A 20120-nucleotide genomic window follows, 5' to 3' on the forward strand; every position below is an offset into this window, starting at 1 on the left:
AGGTTCACGTAGACAGGGAGCAAAACCAAGGAAACATCCACTGTTAAACAGAGAACTGGACCACAGTTGTCTTCTGACCTCAGAATTACCTTTACCTGTGTATGTCTTTACACTGTTAGGGTTTTTTTACTTTTTTTTTTTTTTTAATTGCATTACATTACACTTTACATTGCTCCTCTAGTGTCGGGCACTACAATGAGAAAACAGTAAGAGGACAACATTTTGCACTAGATGGCTCGACTCATGCAGTAAGTATCCCTAAATGGCTGGCAAATTCCTCAATCAGAACTAAAAATTATGTGATTCTCATTACTTGACATCCTTACCCTCCCTGCAGAGCTGCAACCAGCCAGTCGCACATGAAGCCCCGTGCTGCTGGGTCTGAGTGCAGGTGGGACAGCTGCAGCAGGGACAGCATGGGACAGCAGTGCAAGTTGAGCCTGAATGTTGGCTTAGCTCCACAACTTCTTAGGCTGTTCTTTTTTTGTCAAACACCCCCACACAGCCTAGAAAGAATGTTTCCAATCACTTCCTCTTGGTAATTAGCCAAACAGCTGTTCTTCCAGAAAGGACTTGGGAAGCTGGGATGTGTAAATCAAGCCTTTGGAGCCAACTCCATTTCCAATTTTGGTTTCAGCTTACAGTGATCAGGATGCGGCTGTGCTGGTGTGAGAGATTGTTACTGCATGAGGCACAGCAGCTCCTGAGCTTGTGGGCTGTGCTGGATGTACACCATCATCATCATCCCAGCCACTGGTCCCTATATATTGGCAGTGAACGAGCAGGACTAAGGAAATCTCTAGATGATCCTTTGGTGCAAGATCATAACAATAAAAGAAGACCACAGCCAAGAATTTTATGAATGTGCCTGGAAACTTTGTTAAATTGCAGTATCTATTCACATGACAGTTCTGCAGTGTTCTGATGCCAAACCTCCAGAGAAAATCCTAAGCATTTACAGGAAAGGTCCTCTGCACTTAAAGTACTCAGTAATTCCAGTATGCATGACTTAAATCGCTTTCCAGACTGGGGGGTTTTATCTAAATGATGGAAAGCCATCCCTGTGTCCCTGTTTGTGCTCTGTCTCCACGCTGGGAAAAGACTTCCGTGTCTATTACCCTCTTTGCCCCAGTGCTGTGGTTTTGAGCAGAAGAAAACTGAGGCATGAGGACAAAAAGGGAGCTGTTGTGTGATCTGGTCTAAACTGTCAGAAACCCAGGGCAGTGTGCCTTGGAGTAGAAAGCAGAAAAGCCTCGGGATCTTTACTTTGTGGCTAAGTCTTGGGTTCTGGTCTCTGCTCCAGGAACTGCTTCTGCATTTTGCCTATAACCATTTCTTGGAAAATGGACAACCCATCTTTGAAGCAGCATCCAGAACCCATCCATCCCTTGAGGGGAGACAGAAGTGGTCTGAATTCTTTCAAGCAAATAGAAGAATCACAGCACAGGCTCCTATTTCCTTGGAAGGGATTTAGCTGTTAGGCTACTACAGAAAAAGGAAAGTTGCTATGATCAATCAAATTTTAATACAGTGACATCTGACTTTAAAAAAAAAAAAAAAAAAAGACTTAGGTAACGTTAAGGTACTTGGATCTTTAACACACCTTCCTTAAAGGCACTGAAGTATCCCCACAAGCTTTTATCTTTGCGCAGTCAGTTGATATACAGACCCTAGGAGACTAAAAGCATGCCCATGGCAAACTCAGTCCAAGGAAATGATGTCTGCTTGAATACTATTGCCAGACTCTCCATTATAAGAAGCGACCTTTCACTCCTTTCCAGAGATTTCAGATATTCAGTACTGACATAGAGGGTAAGGAAACCCACGCTACAAAAGAAAATTGTCTTGATTTGTCTTTTGAAACAGCTTCTCTTTTTACTGCCTAATGTACGATCTTCCACTCAGTAATTGCTTGTCTATTTGCTACAGTATATTTAACATGAGAAGCCTTTCCCCCTTTGACTGGATTTTCTTTCTCCTTTTATCAACAGTTTTCTTTCTTTAAGGAAATTCCACATCTTGTTAGTCTTAGGAGTGCTTGACTGAAACAGTTTCTAAAACAGTATCTTAAAAGAAATTATCTTTTAAGACTTGAGCCATGCCAGACTTCTGAGGCAAGAAGTCCATGCTTGGTCATAAAAACATGAAAAATAATGAAGGGGAAAATAAAAATGAATATATTTTCATTGTACCAGGAGGGTTTGAAGGCAACTTCCCACAAAGGTCTGCTTACTTGAAGCCACTGCCCAAACAGGAAAATTGGGAGTGCCTAAGTCCACGATGCACTAATTCTTTGCAAAACAATATGAGCCAAAGTCTGGTGTTGATATTCATGTTTAGTACCGATTGTGTTTATAATTGGCACCATCTTGTCCGAGGCACTACACAAGTTTGATATGTACCCACCCTCTTCTTGAGGTGCTGGTGCTCACTGCAAACGTCTGCTTCAATTACCAGGTTTTCCTTAAGCTCTTTGCAGCACCAGGAGAGTCATTTCCCTCTTTATTATTTTCTCAGGGTTTCTCAAGGTTTTATGTCTTTTCATTCTGATCACGGGGTTATTTGCGTTAGTCTTACTCCACAGCATTACAGCTACACATTGTTGATATGCAGACTTCCCTTTTTCATACTTAATTATGGAATCCCAAGAGAAAAATACACTCAGTTTGGTGTTAGTTTAAGAGTCCAACAGAGAGATGCATTGCAACACTACCACCCATGAAACAACTAGCAGTTAACAAAGTGTTTTATATGTTGGCCTAACATATGTTGCTTATCTATAGACACTTCTGCTTTAATATAAGACATTCAGCATGTTCTTTCATATAGAACAAAATGTCTGTCAAGAAGGCAAATAACAAAACAATCATCATAGAGTTTGATACTACCTTAAAAATAAAGGATTTTTTTTTTCTCAATATTCATCTGTGGAAGTCTGAGCAAGTATCCACCAAAGGGGACAAAGGTGATAGCTTTCATCCCACCAAAATGCAGTCCATCCTGTTCTTCATTTTGGGACTTGTTCTTTAGTACCACATTCAAAATGCAGTTATGATGGTAACTGTTCCACAGCTCAAATAATAGTAAATACAAATAAAATAATGGTTATTATAGTGAGAAGCATTGTAACAGCCTGTCTCTATGAATTATAAGCCTGGACTTCCTTATCAATTGCCCACTTAATGAGTGGTCTTCGTTGAGGTCCTGTTCAACCATATATTGACTATGTAATGCAAGACTTGTGGAGTTGCTCTTCACAGAAGCACAGGCAGACTATTAACTGTTCTGTTATAAAATGGATGGTGGCTCTCAACTGAATTTTAGATGGCTGGGTTTTTTTCATACTATAATACTTTCTGTACTGGTATTCAGTTTTGCTTTGCTTTCGTATATCCGATACAGATATAAAAAATATTCTTCTAGCAAAGATCTCCACATGGCTCAGAGACTCAGGAGGAGCTGAGTGAGTACATGTGAGGTCTCAGTTTGACTAAACATACACACATCTTTTGATATTGTCTCACTGACAGAATGGGTCATGCTTTGGATTTGAACTCTGATGATGCCTGAAGTATCTTTCCTGCTCCTATATAAAAAGAAAAGGCCTGTAGATCAGAGAAGGAGAAGGTGAGCAAGCACCTAGAGATACTCCTTTGAAGTTCAGTGGCAAGCCAACTAAACAGAGAGTTGTTTGTCAATTCCAGTGGGATTTATGTCCACTTCTTAATTGCTTGGTGGCTGGGTGACAAGTAACACATAGGGTGGCGTTTAAAATGCTGCTCTCTTATTTGGGTCTTGATCCAGCAAAGTCCTTAAGTATGAGCTTAACTATAATTTAGTTTGTAGTCTCCTTGAAAGAAGCGGGACTGCTGAAGTTGTATAAAGCTGAAATCAACCTGAAGTAATGCTTTGGACTGGATCCACTGGCCCGATACACTCTTACATATGCATCCTTGTAGCAGAATGACTGTTTTCTCGGCTTAGTGCCTTCACAAGAGACAATTTACAATTTTTAGCCTGACCAGGGCTGTGCTATTCCTGTTTCATTGCTGGTGATCCCAACCCTTTCCGTCCCTTGGTCTGCCTTCTTGGAGAACACCTGGTGAATCGTGGTGGGAGCAGAGCTGACCTAGGTGTTTTAGGTTCCTATCCTTAAAAGAACAGAGATGTCTAAGACATGTACTACCACATAGTATTATTTTCTTCATTAGAGAGCAGAAATATGATAATGTGTTCACTGACTAGGATTCATTTTACTGTTTATGTTCACTAAAAAAAAAAAAAACACCTCATTTTTAACAAGGTAAATGACCTCACAGTTTTACATCTTCCCAACAAGTTGTGACCAGGTATGGAATATGCTATTTCAACCGTGAACTCTGTCATCTTTTCCTCTGATTTACACAGAACCTTATGGATAACAAATAAAAGTTTCCCCTTACTGCAGGAGGGTGGAGAAATAAAAAAAAGCTGATAAATATCTGAGCAGGCAGCCATAAATACAGCTTGCTTGGCATGCCTGTCCCTGAGATGAACTGATTTGTGGCCTGGATTCAAAGATGTTTTACTGTTCTTTGCTCCTCACTCTGTGGATTCAGCTAGTTAGATCAGGCTAATTTTCAACTGAGGGAAATGAAGAGCTATTATTCTCCCTGAAGGTTATCTCATTTGTTTAAAAACTGGTGGCAAACCATTGACCACTGTATTTGTTTCAAAGAGCAGCAGTGGGGGAGGAGGGTTATATCTGGAAAACTCCCACATGCAAACTCATGAGGACCTTCCCTGAAGTAACAAATAGTTTCATGAGTGGTAAAATGAACTTGACATGGTTTTCAACAGCTCTCTCTTCAGCTGTAGCAGAGGATGACCTCATCAGGTTATGGTCCATGGGATTTAAAAGGGTATATTTCTTGTCATAAAATATGTCAACGTATGGTAGCTTTTCAGTGTCCACCACTGTATCAAAGTTGTTGAGGCTGGCCAACCACTTGTACAAGTGGAAGAAAGACGAAAGCAAACTTGCACACTGGACAACACCTTAGGAAGCGAGGATAGAATTCCAGAAAACTTAGAATAAGTGAAACTAAATTTTCCATATTATTGGTTAGATCCTTAGACAGGGTCATTCTCTGAATTCTTCTTTCTGCAGGAATTTTCACTTTGAGACTGTCTTTGCTCAATCGATAGCCAAGAACAGGTGTCAGATTAGCTATTAGCAAGCAGTAATTACCTTTTGTTTTGTTTTAAAATTTTATTTTAGTGAAGGAATTCATTGTCTGTTGAATGCTGATAATAAAGGCAAACTTCTTTCTTAGTAGGTCATGAGTGGGAGTAGCTTTAACAAGAGTGTGTTGATACACTGCTCAAGTTTGCAAGTAAATGCAGGCATCCAGAGCAAATGCAGGATGAAATCCGTGTTTCTGAATGTTGCTGCTCATGCAGCATGAATTGGGAGAACAGGCTCTAACTGGGAAGGAGAAACATTGGTTTTGCTGGGCATCCATGGTGGAGAAAGTCAGGAGACAAGCACATTTTTCTGAATATTGAGCTGAAGTTTCCAGTTCCCAGTTTGACACCCAGCTGCCCTCCGTGCAGGGAGGCAAGCACTTCTGAAAATGCAGCTGCTTTGACCACTTAGATGGGAGCTCCTCTAACTTGGACAGCTGGACTATCATGTGTACGATTGTGTTTAAAATTAGTGGTTGGGAAAGAATTAAGCGGAAAAGAAAAGAGAGATTAGTTCAGATGAATAAAATATAGAGCAAGCTGCTTCCCAGTCAGTTCAGACTCTCTGCAGGGAATTGCCTTACTGCAAAGGATGTCTCCCAGCCTCCTTCCCACTCATCTTCCTTATGAGATCGTTTCCCTCCCCCAGTGCAAGTATGTCTTTGTAGCTCCTGCCATCTAGAATATCCTCCTTCTATGTATTGCTTAAATGGCCTTTTTGCCTTATGACTTAACACCTACTTTTATTCATTGTGAAATGATTTTATATGCTTTTTAGTAAATGTGGCAGGCAGTGTATTACCCACTGTCGTCTTTTATTTGCTCCCATAAAACATTATGGAATACAGTTAGTATGTGACATTCAGGACACTGTGTAATACTGCCTTGTATTGCATCGCAACATGGAACAGTTCGGTGCCTTGAAAGAGGCACTGCCTTTTCCTTTGCCTCCATCTTTTCTCAAGTGTCTTTTTTTGCTGATTTTCCCCATGGCCAGCATCTGGTTTCCACGAGTTCCCCCAGTGTATCTGATGGACACAATGTTTGTTTGCTTGGAAAGGGTTTGTCATTTTAGTCTCACATCTCAGTTGCTACAAGAAGCACAGGAGTTGCTCACATCTCCTCAAGCTGTTTCTCAGACTGGGTTTGTGTTGACTGTGTTCCTGTGTCTGTCTAAACCAGTTAACTCTGAAAAATCCCACTGAAAATCCCTTTAGAAAACTCCAGTGCTTTTGGTTCCAGTCCTGACTACACCGCTTCAGGTTGTAATTCAGTGCGCTGGGAGAGAGGTAAGAGGGAATCAAGCTGTTTTAGAACTCCTGAAGAGCCTACTCCAGCATCAGGTGAAGGCTCAGAGTGGCTTTTCATTTCATCCCATGTGAGTTACAGGAACAGTATTTATGGCCATTTGTGACAAACATACTTTTTTCATGTGTGGAAAAGGCATATCTTCATGTTTTAATATTTTTATATCCTCTGTTTTACTATACTGAGCATTCTCTCTCCAGTCTTTCCTCCATAAGGACTTTATAATTACTGCATTTACCATGATATACATCACAAGACACTGTGCTTCGCTTTTTAAGCTTTTTAACATGTGTAGCTTTATTTCTCCACTTACCTGTTCAACTTGGGTGCTGCAGAGCTGCACTAGCCATTACATTTCAGCACTGATCTTGGTCAGCTGTGAGTGACTTGCTGGCAGAGCATCTCGGTCTGTGGGATTCCAAATCTAAATTGAATGGAAAGCTGTGACAGAGCCTGTCTTCTTGGGGTACAAGAATGCTGGTAACATACTTTCTTATCTGGTGTGCTGAGTTAAGTGCACAGAATTTTTGTTTGGGGGTATACATATGAGTACATTTAAAAGGTACTGTCCCTAGCGCTCTAATCTCAGCAGCTGACAACTCCAGAATAAAGCTTGTACTGGGACTGGCTGGGAAAAGGGAACCTTTCACTTAGAGGCACGAACCACACTGAACCACACAGTGAAATGCGTGCTGATGGTGGGGAAATGATGGGTGACAGCTTGCTGTCCAAGAAAGAGCAAAGTACTCTTAGATATGGGATGAGTTCTGCCATGTTTTACTGTGGGAAATTTTGTTCTGACTTAGGGAATGGTTCTTTCATTCAAAAATTCAGAATTTGCTTTCATCAGAAACTGGTTTATTTTTATCCCTTTTCTTGGGCATTTTGGACAAAGTGCTGTGAAATATCTTGTCCTCGTGGGTTTGCTGGGTGTTCTCAGGGTCCAAAAGTCCTCAGCATTTCAGTACAAACTCAGGAGTGTTGGCAGGACATTTTGTTTTGTTCCAGATTAAGGGAAAAAAACCCGAGGTTTATTTATTTATTTACTTACTTATTATTTATTTATTTATTTATTAATGGGGAAAATAAAATAAAATAGAAAAGAGACCTGAGTGTAGATGTTCCTGATGAAAATTGCAGCAAAACTGATAGGTGGGTGGCTTGTATTTTCACTGAATTGTCACTTCCTAATGCAAATTGTTTTGTCAAAACATAGCAAAACAAAATATAACAAAACAAAACTGGCTAGTTCTGCCCTTGGTGAGCTATGGAGTCAGGGCTATGTTTGCTTAGAAAGGGTGGCTCAGGGTGTGAGAACATTTCATTTTGAATGAAAGCATTTTAGAAAGATGTCACAATTAGATCTTTGGAGCTATCTTTATCTTCCAAGTTTCAGGTTGTTTGGAAGCTAGAATTATTACCCTGCCAGAAGGGTACAATGAGCTGTTGACACACAACTACGCTTTCCTTACAGCTGTACGCAAGAAGCCAGGAACCAGTGAAAAGCAACCTGAAAAATAGATGTACTTACCATGAAGTTTGTACCATTTCTCTTGGTTCCCGTTTTCCATGAGCATTTATGAAACAAATATATTTCATTTTTATAAGGAGCTTGGAAAGCTTCAGTCAAACATTAGATTTTATTTTAAGAGAGAAAAATTTTATTACTGCGTGTGACAGATGGCTGTGGCTGGTTGCTTACTTTGGTTTTGTATTTCCAACATTCATAGAGTCGCTTGGTGAGAGAAATTTCCTCCCCCCATTTGCTCTTCCTCAGCAGCCAAATTCAGAAGGCAGTTTTATATTTCTGTTGCTTATAGTGGAACTGGAGGTTGGCCTGACATTCAGCAGAGTACTGGGGGTGTTGTTCAGTTTAAGATTTAGATGCTGGTGTTTAGGTGTTGGCCTGAAAGCAAGTGTCCAAGTTCCTGCAGTAAGCAGAAATTCGGCCAGTGCAGTTGGTGACTGCCTCAGGACCTGTTCACGTGTAGCTCCCACCGGCTGTGCTGAGAAGGTGCTCAGCTCGCCTATGCACAGAGATGGCTCCATGAGACAGCACAGCTTCCACGGGGACTTCTGCTGGGAGCTCCTGGGTATGCTGCTGGACCTCCCTGTCCTCATGGAGGCCAGGCAGGAAACCATGCTATGTCTTAAATGGCGTTAGAAATCTCTCTGTGAGTAACTGAACAGAGTCCTAGATCCCCATGCACTATTTGGGGAACACAGATAGTTGTCTTACAGGTGGAGGTTCAGATCTGAGTCCTAACTGGGAACTGAATCCTGCCGTGATCTACGTATTGAATTAGAGCCTTCTAATCCTCCATATTTCACCACACTGAAGTTGTCAATGCACAAACAAATTAGTTGTTTGCAATTCTTTGATGCTGGGAGCCAAATTCCAGTGTCAGTTACAGCTGGACAATGCCAGTGCATGGTGCAACTGGGAAGATGTTTTGACTTTTAAAGAGCTGGGTCTTGCCACAGTTCCTGTTGTCCTTGGAGTCAGGGATTTACAGCAGCTGAGGCTTTACCTCAGTATAAGTAAACTTCAGGAACAATTGAGTTATTTGCTCAGGCAGAAGTTGTGGAATTTTAATTAAGTAGAGGCTTGGCTGTTTGTCTGGAAGTTACTCAATAAGGGGGTTAGTGGGACAGTTTCTGACTTCAGTTACATTGGTGTAAGCATGGAGCAGCTATTTGTGTTAATGATCCATTGACAGCAAATGATTCACACCATATAAATAAAATCAAAATGTGGCCTAACACATGCTTCTGGGAGGAAACACTTAAGCACAATAAACAGACTCACTTGTATGCACTTTCCTGCAGCCTCTTAGTGCTGCTTTTGTCCCGAGGTCATTTCTCCCCAGAGCACCAGATTTGGGAAGCAGGGCTGTTTACCTTTTTACATTGCTCTGTCTCACTTCATTGTTCTCAAGCTTGCAGCTTTTGTTGAAGTTTAAAATCTGTTTTAAAACCAAAATGGCGAGAATTAAATTATATAATTGATATCAATGTAAAAGTAATAATATATTTATCATAAAATAAAAGAGTCTATGTGGTTGCGAACTGTTGTTCTTAGTGTTTATGGGGGGTTGAATTAAGAGGAAATACACTGTACTTCCTATTCAATATTAACTTTTCCTAGACCCAACTTTTTTTAGACTTTAAATGCAAATTATTTGTTCTGTGTTATAAACTGTTGTGTTTTTTGCCTTCCTGTAACTGGAACAACATACTAATTTCTACAAGTTGTGACTACTAACAGAGAGCAATCACCTCACAGACTTGTACCGAAAAGAAGAGACCATCAGCGTGGCAGGGAACGGCTGCATCCACAGTCCTCGCTTCCCCAGCAGTTACCCCAGGAACCTCCTGCTGACGTGGCGGCTCCACTCGCCGGAGAACACCAGGATCCAGCTGGCTTTTGATAATCAGTTTGGACTGGAGGAGCCTGAAAATGATATCTGCAGGTGAGTGGTTAGTGAAAGCTTGCAAAGGGCTCCGTAGTGCCACCTTTGAGCTCAAGGATGTGGCCGCTGGCCTGAGACTGCGAACCAAAGCTTGGGTGTCTCTGACTGGGTCTAGGATAGCTCTGCTTGGAAAACAGACCTCCAGGGGTCCCTTCCAACCCAAACTTGTCTTTGAACTTATAAATAAGCTGAGCTGTCCTGGACTTGGAGCATTTTTGGCAGGTTTTAGTATTTCTATAACATTTTAAGCATAAGGCACTTGTATGCTCAAATCCAGCTACCTAACAAGGCAGGTACTGCTTTAAAAGAATTCTGTCCTCTGCTCCCTCTGTCATGTTTCAGCCAGGCAAAAGCCCTCTTTTACAGTAGGTAGAAGGCTCTGGGAGGTGTGAGTGAGTAGGTATGTGTTTATATTGGAGTGTGAGGGACAGATAAAAATACATTGAAAAGTAGAACTATGTTCTTCAATTTATTTGTTTCTCTTTATTGTTACTCCTCACTGGTACAGTTTCTTTTAAAACCTTCAAATATAGGTCCACAAACATCAGTGTACACTGCATACTGATATATCTAATAAAGTATACTCTACTATATCCCGGTTGCTTTGATTTCCCTTTTTAAGCAAAAGTGACCATAATCTCAGTTGATCTGGTTGATTAACCCAGATGGATAAACTGCTTTGCATTAGCAGAGCAAAGGGGTGAATCTTGCCAGCACTCACTAAAACGGTGCAAATCCATGGAGTTTTTGGTTTATATTTCTTTGATTCAGCTATCTGTTCTGTGGGAGAGAGCAGGCTCAGGATTCCTCTGTACTCCGAAAGGCAGATTGCTGTGATACTACTTACATAAAACGCGCAAGTCTCAGCTACCAGCTGTCTGCCTGATCATGTTATTACTTACACTTTATCTATGCAGAGAACTGGGTTGTTAGGATTTCTGCACACCCAGCCTCTGCTTATCTTATCTTCTTTGTCAATCAATTTGCATTTATAGGGTTTGGCAGCTCTGTGCCGTTTCACAGGGTGGATTTTTTCTTTTTTTCTTGTTTTGCTTTGTTAATTTTCTAAGTTACCAATAGGGAGAACCATTTCTGCAGGTTTGTTTTCCATTTAGTAATAAAAGAGTGCAGGCAGAAACTGGCTCTCCTTCCCTGTGCCTTGATGGTCTTGGCAGCTGCTGCTCTGCTCTGGTACTGTTGGTCCAAGATCAGCAGCAGCAGCAGTCGGTAAGGACAGTTACCTCCTAGCACCGCAAACGCTTTCCCAGATTGAGAGCCTAATGCATACAGAAGCGGCCTGTTAATATTTACATAGTGGATAAACTGTGGCTGACCTTAAAGCATTGCAACTTTGAAACAGAAGTCTAATTTACTGTGGAAAAAAAGATGAAGTATTCTCTGTCAAGGGCCATTGAAGACTGTGGCATGGTGAGGGGAAGTCAAGCTGTTAGTGGCGCTATGGGTTTGGGGACCCTCTTGGAAGACAGTCTGCCTGCTTCTCCCAGAGCAGCTAATTTAGGATGCGGAGAGAAGTGTCTATAGAAGCTGGAAAAATATCACATCGTTTATTGCAATAAAGCTTTCCCTGGTGTTCCTGGAAGACCTGTATTTGCATAGTACTACTTCCAGAGTGAGGAGTTTCTCAGGCAGACAGCTTGTGATGGCTTTAAGCCTGTTAAGTACTATGTTCATAGTTAGATTTTTTGCTAATGCTCACTATGTTTTTCAAAACTAGGTCCTTTCTACAACTCCAGTCCCTGACAATCCCTGCAGTGCTCCTTTAGAGAGACAGGCAGGCACGTTTTAATTTAAATTAATGCTGAGAGCTGAACATGTGCTTGAATGCTGTGCATATTGGACAAGTAATTCAGGACCTCTGCACCTTACCTTCCTTTTGTACTTGCTTTTCACCTTAAACTATTTTTTTACAGAAACTTCCTAGTGTTTGCTTTCAGTTTTTCATTAATGCTAATTATTGTAATTTGCATACTATTAAGACTGAACTGATTGAAATGCATTCAGGCTGAGGAATGAAAAGTTACACTTTAGCAGAGCTGTTTTAGGAGGAGGAGAAATATTCAAGGTTTTACGGAATTTTCTAGAAGTGCTCTTAGCATTTCCACAGGCACTTGATAAGAGATGATTCTGAAAAGCAATTAAATTACCCAGCCTCTGAGGCTTCTTAGATGCAGCGAAACAACTGAGATTGCACCTACTTCTGTGACTATTGCAGCAAATCCTTTGCTATTGAAAATATAAATAAACCCTGAAAGCCCATGGATTTTCCCCATTTTTGCTAGCAGCTAGTCTGGCTCCTGGCCTCAAAGAGTGGGGAGGTCAGTCAGGACAATTTTCACCAAAGCCTACAAAGTTATCTTATGGACTCAGTGACCTTAAAGGTCTTTCCCAACCTAAATGAGTCTATGATCCTGTGCTGAAAACTCTGTAACCCCTCAAGTTAGAATAAGCATTCTCTGGCTGCTGTGCTGGCCGTGGGTAGTGGTGGATGCTCAGGCGGGCAGTGCAGAGCACTGCCCGGGTACCATGTCCATCACCATGAGGGAGGGGGAGCAGAGGACAGTGGAGGGAGCTTGACACAAAGTTTACCTCTGTCTGAAACTAAACTTTGTCATGCTACAAAAAACATATGTTTCAGCAGAGCTTGGGCAGATTTAAGTGATTTTGTTATGGCGAGTCTGTTATTTTCTGTTCTCTGCAATTTGAGGTGGGTGAATATAAAAGCAGCAGTGCTGATGTTCTCAAGCCGCATAGTACTTGCGGGTATTTTTTTTACATGGGATCTCAGCAGAAAAAGAAAAGCAGGACTGTTATTTACAGAGCTATTCAGCTCCCACAACTGGGCAGGGAGATGGGTGCTTGGCTCACAGACCCAGGGGTAGGGAGCAACAAACACATTGCTGGTAAGAACTGGTTAACAGTCTTAAACTCCATTTTTGGAGGGAGCATGCGCTTTGATAATAAAAAACTTTCCTGGTAAAGACCTCCAAAGTTTTAAGGCTTAACTTTACCATAAAGATGGCAGCTCGCCTCATCTCTCGCTGCCTGCACTTAACCTGCCCCTCTTGTCTTCACCTCTCCCTCACTGGCCACAATGTGTGGGGCCTAATTCTGGCTCCACAGATATCGAAGAACTGGTTTTCTCATAGACATTGTGAGACCATGACTTCATTCTCTGCCCTCCTTATTCTTCAGCTCAATAACTGAACTCGATATATGACCCAAGCAAGCAAATACACAGGCTGCGGCAGTGAGTGCTCTCATTGTGTCCCCTCATGCCTGGGGTTCAGTGCCTGCTGCTCCTGGCAGAGCCCTCTTTAGGCTCAGGGTACCACGACTGTGGCACGGGTGCCTGGCCAAGGTGTGACCTTGCAGAGGGGAAGATGTGCTGTTGTTTTTCCCCTGGTGACGGCACCCACACAAACAGCAGAGGACTCCCTGCTGCAGCACACAGAGTGCCAGCCTGCCCTTTTCTGCTTGAAAGCTTGAAATGAGTCTTTCCAAACCAGCTAGCAGAGGCACCGTGACACCTACAAAGAAGGTCCTAAAAAGCACCTTTCAGCAGCATGCACTGCTCTGTGTCCTTCCAGCACCTTCCTTTGCTCCTGTCACGGCAGCAGCCTGTATCCAGCCCTCCAACAGGCATGGCAGGCAGGAGCCGGGGGCTGCTGCTGCAGGGAGTTGGGGGCCCACCAGAAAGTGCACAAGTGCTTGCAGCTGCTCAGCTTGGGCAGCCTGCCTTAAATAATATTATATCAGATCTCTAAATTATTTATCCACCACATGAAATGTAATGCCTGTGCTTACTGTGTACTAAACACATGCAAGTGCCTCTCATTAATATTTTAACGCGGTGGCAAATACTGTCTGTCATGTTCCAGAAGCCCAAAAATCAGCCATTTGAGCACTCAGGCAGTAACTTGCAGCTTAGTGTATTTTGTGCTACGTGAGCATGTCCACCATTTGCAATATTTAGTCTGATGTTTTGCAGTAGAAAACAGGGGACAGTTGTCTTTGTGTTTCCAGCTGTGCTCCTGTCTGTTTGCAAGCATCTTCTGAAACCAGAGTTATCAAAACTAATCCTTCAAACTGGTTCTCAGGTATGACTTTGTGGAAGTGGAAGATGTATCAGAGACCAGTACAGTTATACGAGGACGGTGGTGTGGACACAAGGAAGTACCTCCAAGGATAACATCAAGAACAAATCAGATAAAAATTACCTTCAAATCTGATGACTACTTTGTGGCTAAACCTGGATTCAAGATTTGTTACTCCCTGGTGGTAAGTCACTTATCTGTATCATGGGTGAGAGACAGACTGTAGTGTAAAAGAGCATCAGTACTTGAAGCTGAATGGCGTAGCTAACTGCATTGGATCAAAACACTAATTGACTGGAAGTATTTTCATTCCAACAACTACATTAAAACAAAGTATTTTTGGCATCCTGTCATTAAATATAAAATAAAGTCAAGTCCTGGCCAAGATTTACACTAATAACATGTTTCAGAAGCACTATCACTTTCTACACTGAGGCTGCACTGCCAGTGCCTTGACAGATGCAGCACAAAGAGCAAAAAAATGGCTGCTCTATGAACTCCTTTTTTATGTTCATTTGAGGTCAAATAAAAATACCTTAGGGGGTTATGGCTGTGATTCTGAGTTAGATGCAGAGTAGTTTGTTCTACATGCAATAAAATTCTACGTGCAAGACAGTATGCTAAGGCTCAGGCTGTATTTTCAACCGCGTATAAACATGCATCTTTGTATATGCAGTGGCATTAGCAGTGTATCATGTACTGTTTCAATGAGATGAAAACCTCCTCTTTTTTTATTTTGGTTTTGTCTTTAGGGAGCAGGGATGCTCATTGCTCTAAGTAGATTTTGATAAAAATATCTATTCCTTTGTATTGTCCTGATTAATATTATAATGCTTTTGGTGCAGTGTAGCTCGAAAGAGGCAGACTTTGCAAACACTCAGGAAATGGTAAGCATTAATTTATTATACTGTCATAATTATGTTTTTATATCCGTCACAATTCTTATTCCCTTTTTATTCAATCCACTGTTATTTAACAAGAATAAGAAAGCCTGGAATACGAATAACGTTAATGCTATAACAGGAGACATCCACTGTTTGAGTCATTACACTTCAACCTCTCGGCTTTGCATGCTTATATGCCTATGTATGCTAAAAAGAGTCCATAAACAGCACATTGTCAAGGCAACTCTAAAGCTATAAAGACTGTGCTCCCTTGCATTTAAATTGCTAGGCTTCTAGTGGAGTAAGGCATTGCACTGTGAGTAAATCCTGAGTTTACTCTGATTTGAAGGTAATCTACTAAAACTAAAATGTAGGCAGAACAGTCTATGAGACCACTGGGCATAAAAATGAGACAGTGAAGCAGTCTCTCTTTACACTGCTTGTGTTTCAGTGCAGCCACAAAAACTCTGCTGCATTTAGCAAGCTTTATTCCAGACCACATACAGCTAGTCTGATAGTATTAGACTTTCCAAAAATGAATGTTATCACTCATAAGACACAGGAGACTCTGCACTAGAAGCTCAAAAAGGACTACTGTATTTATCTAACTTCAAAACTACGAGTAAACAGAGAATTTTAGTGTCTAACAAATCTATTCAAAAGAATACTCTCCCGGTACACCCTCTGAATGGAATGCTGTTTTATTTCTGAGAGAAGAGAACTGTACAGGTGATTAGTGGCATTTGTGAGATGGAGGATGATACGTAGTTAGCTGGTCTTCAGATTCTAAACCATCCAACCTAAAACTGCAGGATTAATATTCAGCAGTCTGCCCTTATTCGACAGTCCCCACAGTCACTTAGAGCTCAGTTCATAGATATGCTGAGCACTGCTGACCCCTGAAGGTTGAACTCATTGTGCGTTTCTAGGTGGCAAACCAGGGAGCATTAATGAAGCATGCAAAAACATATGGTATTTTGTATCAGATGAAAAGAAAGACCTTTACATTGATTTTTTTCTTTGCTTTGTAACCTTGTCCAGTACAAGGCTATTTTGGGGACTTTATTGGAAAGTGGTGCACAAGATATGTGCAAATCTTTTAAGTCCCTTGTTTTTTCTTATATGTGGAGTTTAAATCTGCATGGCAGTGGGGGTTTTTTTGTATATAAGACTGATAATTTTGCAGAGAAAATTGAAACAAGCAGTTTGGAGAGTTTGCTTAAGTTTATTGATCAGCTGCATCTCCTGAGTGTGGTGCCAGGATGGCTGCATGAATTTCTCCCGGTTACACATGCAGCCAAACAGCCTTGCTCTCTGGCCTTCTTATTTATGAATCTTCAAGGAAGTCAGTTAAGATCACTTCATTTGATGCAGATCAAGTTTTTACTTAGTTCAGCACTCTGCATGAGGCACAAATGAGACTTCGCAAAGCTTATGAGAAACATACTTCATTATTTTCATGTACTTGTGTTTTTGCATTAACTTCACATTTCAGTACCATTTAGAGAAACAAAAAGGGTTTATTTTGCTAGAGAAGATATAAATTAGACTTGTATCCACGAAAGTCACGTTTGCCCTTGTAAAACAAGGCAAAGTAAGCAACCCATGTCAAATGAAGGGACTCAGTCACTCAGGACGGTGGGATTAGAATTCAAAGTGGCTCTGGAAAATTAGACTGAAAAAGCCACAAGGGTGATCTTTAGCAGGATGAGGTTGAAAGCCATATGGATGGATGGGAGTAATTAACTGTCCCAATATAAGATAAGGGACAATGGGCCAGGGAGCAAATCTATAAAATAAAGTCAGACCATCTAAATACAGCATTTATCTTTTGCTTGCCAAGGCTGGCTTTCCTCCACCTTCTTCTTCCTTCTCTCCGTGTCTTCTGCCTCTTGGCCCCTTGGCCTCTGCCCTCCCCTCTGTGGGTCTGAAGGACTAGTAACACTGGAGGCAGAGCCATGAGGGTGGTTTGGAGAAAGGGGTAGATCCAATGTGCTGCCTGTTGCCTGTCCCTGATCCACTCTTTGCCCATGAAGCCGTAGGACTCCCTGGGTTGGGAGCTCCAGGGTGGACCAGACTCGAGGAGCTTATGTGTTGAGTGTACCCCACTGCTTATCCCAAGTTGAGTAAGAGTCAAAAGTGTCCTAACATGGCTGGAAAAACTCATTCCTACACTGTGCTGTCTGTAACAGTGCAGAAGTACGTTAGTACGTGCAGCCGGTGGCTCGTGTCTACAGACACTTCACATTCAAAGCCCCCAGTTGTAGCTGTGCAGTTTGTTGGCTTAGCCTGGGTATCCACACAGAGAAATATCTCCCTTGAACCTCTTTAAAAATTGTCTTTTCCTTCAAGCTTCACAGACCTGGAACAAAAATGGTCTGGAGCAAGCCCTGGACAACTATTAGGCATGAGCCTCACTTAACTGCAAATTTGTTTGAAATTCCTCCCTGCCATTATCACTTAAAGTGCTTATTTCTCAAACATTTTTTTTTTCTTGATTGAGTTGCCTTAGAAACATTAATTTGCAGTATAGAAAGCACTGAGGTGTTCCAGTCTTTTTTTCTCACATGTTACATAATTTCTTACTCTAAGGACACAGCGTTTCACAACAAACACTATAGAAATGTGACACAGAGGAAGATGAGTAATCTTAGGTTACTTACACCGTTGCTGGAAGGGAGGTAGGCACTGTCATGAGAAAGGCCCCCTGGGTTGCACACTTGAAAGTAGGTGATGTGAATATTCCACATTGCCACAAATGTAAAATTTTATTCCACCACCGCTTGCAGTGCAATTACCACAACCGAGGGATCTTGCGTGTAGCAAGTAAGTATTTATAATTACTGAAAATACTGCATCCATTATTTTGAGATGTAGGAATGCAAATGAAGTTACACTGTTACATATGGAAATAATCTTCGCTTGACTGATGTCATTTTATACAATCTTTTTTCTTCTGAAGTGAAATTCTTCCAATGTCCTAATTCTGGAAGGGAATGTTAACAAGATTGGACCCCATGTTTTACAAGTACATTAGCATGGACATTTACTAAAATAATCTAGGAACTCATTCAGGAACATGTTCCAGCAATAAAGGTGAATGTTTTGAATTAAAATTCCCAACCCTGCATCTAGTTTCATTTTAATGAGACAACTAGAAAGTGTTGGATTCCATTTACTCATTAAAAACATTATTTTAAGTTTATTAGAAAAGGCACATACCTGTTATACAATTATAACAGTAAATTGTTATTGCCTTACTAATTGTTCCGTTAATCCTAAATGAAATCCTTATTTTGGAACTTTGACTAAAGTCATTAGTGGAAAAAAGGGCTACAAAAAAGCTAGGAACATACATGTATGTATATGTGCAAACATGCATTTATACAAGGATGTAAGCTTTAAAAAATATAAATCTTTTTACATGTATACACATATATATGTGCTTTTACCTTTCATTTCTTTCTAATACAGTGCGTGACTAGGAAACATCACATGGCATTAAGAGCAATCTTAGCTTATTTGGGAGTTGCAAACCAACAATGGTGGACATGCGGTGCTAAAAAGGACAACATAAGTGCATTTGTCCCAGGATAAACTTATGTGCCACTATGCGTATCAGTGTGTTAGATCATGAGTAATTTTTGCTTGTTTGAAATGACATTTTTTTGAGTGAAGGAGCCATAAAGAAATTAATGGAATGGAGTGGGAGGAACTTTGGGTTTTGATCAATCATGTGGAAATTCTATAGAGAATTAGCTTTCTGCTAAACAACCAGGCTATACGCTACCACTCTTATGATCAAAAACAGAACATTGGTCACAAAGTGGGGTAAGACATCACAGTCAGTCTAATAAAATTAAATTACTTTCCCATGCAAAAAGTATTGACCAGTCAAAGTTGGTTCAAATACTGAAATAACTTAAACTCCTTGATATTTGCCTATTAAGCTCACAAGAAAACACAAGAAATTCAAAGCACAATTGGAAAATGAAAATGGGCAGAATAAGAGCCTGATCCCGATCCTTGTACTCACAGTCACTCTGAATTACGCGACAGGCTCCCTGTATTTTGCCAGTTTTGTTTGCACAAGTACTGCAGCACCAGGCTGCAGGATTTTTAAATAAGTCAGGAAATAAACTCCCTTGTAAGAGTGAACATGATCGGAAATTGATACAGCCATCAGCATGAATACAAATTCATAAATACCACAGAAAATGATTAATTCTTTATCATTGGCCACAGACCTGAATCCAGCCTGGAAGCTGGATGAGTCTTTGCTGCTGTGCTTCTCTTTTAGCTTGTCACTTCTTTTACAGAATAGACATTTCATTTCTGTCTTCAAGACAAAATATTCTGCCTGAAAACCCATATAATATATCACATGTGACAACAGGCATGATAATGATGCATGAATACCTTCTCCGGTTTTAGATAATCCACAGATGGAATCCCAGTAAGTTGCTGGGGGTACAAAAGGAGAGGAATCGGGGTGGGGTGGGGGGATGTCTTGGTTAGTGAAGTTGTTGTACATGAAATAGATCTCACAATGAAGAAGCAAGAATTTAGACATGGAAGCTTTATCAGTTGTTCTTCTTTCACTTTTCCTCTGATTTCAGTTTTGATTGCCTGTCTATGCTAGACAGCAAAGATTTTTTATAAATACAACCCATGTGCAAAACTCATAACAATGAAACTTCTATTTTCTTAAATTCCGGCAGAAAACTATTTTCTGTGGGTTTGCTCAAGGCATACAATCCTCATAAAATTATCAGCCAGAGGCTCATCTTTCAGGAGAGAAGTTATTAAGTCCTTTCTAATTAGATAAAAATTGCTCAAGATCTTTAACATTCCTTCCCAACTTTACATAAACAGAGGATTTAAGAGATTATCTGTGCACAATTTTTTTAATTTTTTTTTTTTTTTTTTTACTTTGGAAGGTGTTTGGAATGTTCTAAAAAGCAACATAAAATGACAGCGTGTTAGAAAGAGAGATTGTGCCTCATTGTATCTTGAGACATGGAGCATCTCAGAGTAATTTTATATGGGGAGGAGGAATGCTTTCCATTTAATGAAGGTTCCTGAGAATCCAGCAAGCTTCAGTCTGCTGCTTG

General features: G+C 40.8%; 1 protein-coding gene across 3 annotated transcripts in view; it reads left to right on the forward strand.

Annotated features, from left to right (window-relative positions):
• The window catches only part of PDGFD (platelet derived growth factor D), a 147755-nt gene that overhangs the window by 76318 nt on the left and 51317 nt on the right, over positions 1 to 20120 (forward strand). For 2 of the 3 annotated variants that reach the window (XM_005230558.3, XM_027777054.2), the window contains exons 2-3: positions 9803 to 10007; positions 14126 to 14306. In XM_005230558.3, coding sequence (XP_005230615.1) covers positions 9803 to 10007; positions 14126 to 14306 — 386 coding nt within the window. The remainder of the gene's footprint in view (positions 1 to 9802; positions 10008 to 14125; positions 14307 to 20120) is intronic. The other variant, XM_027777053.2, reaches the window with a different exon arrangement.

The sequence above is a fragment of the Falco peregrinus genome, chromosome 4 (assembly GCF_023634155.1).
Source record: "Falco peregrinus isolate bFalPer1 chromosome 4, bFalPer1.pri, whole genome shotgun sequence".
In the NCBI taxonomy this organism is placed as follows: Eukaryota; Metazoa; Chordata; class Aves; order Falconiformes; family Falconidae; genus Falco; species Falco peregrinus.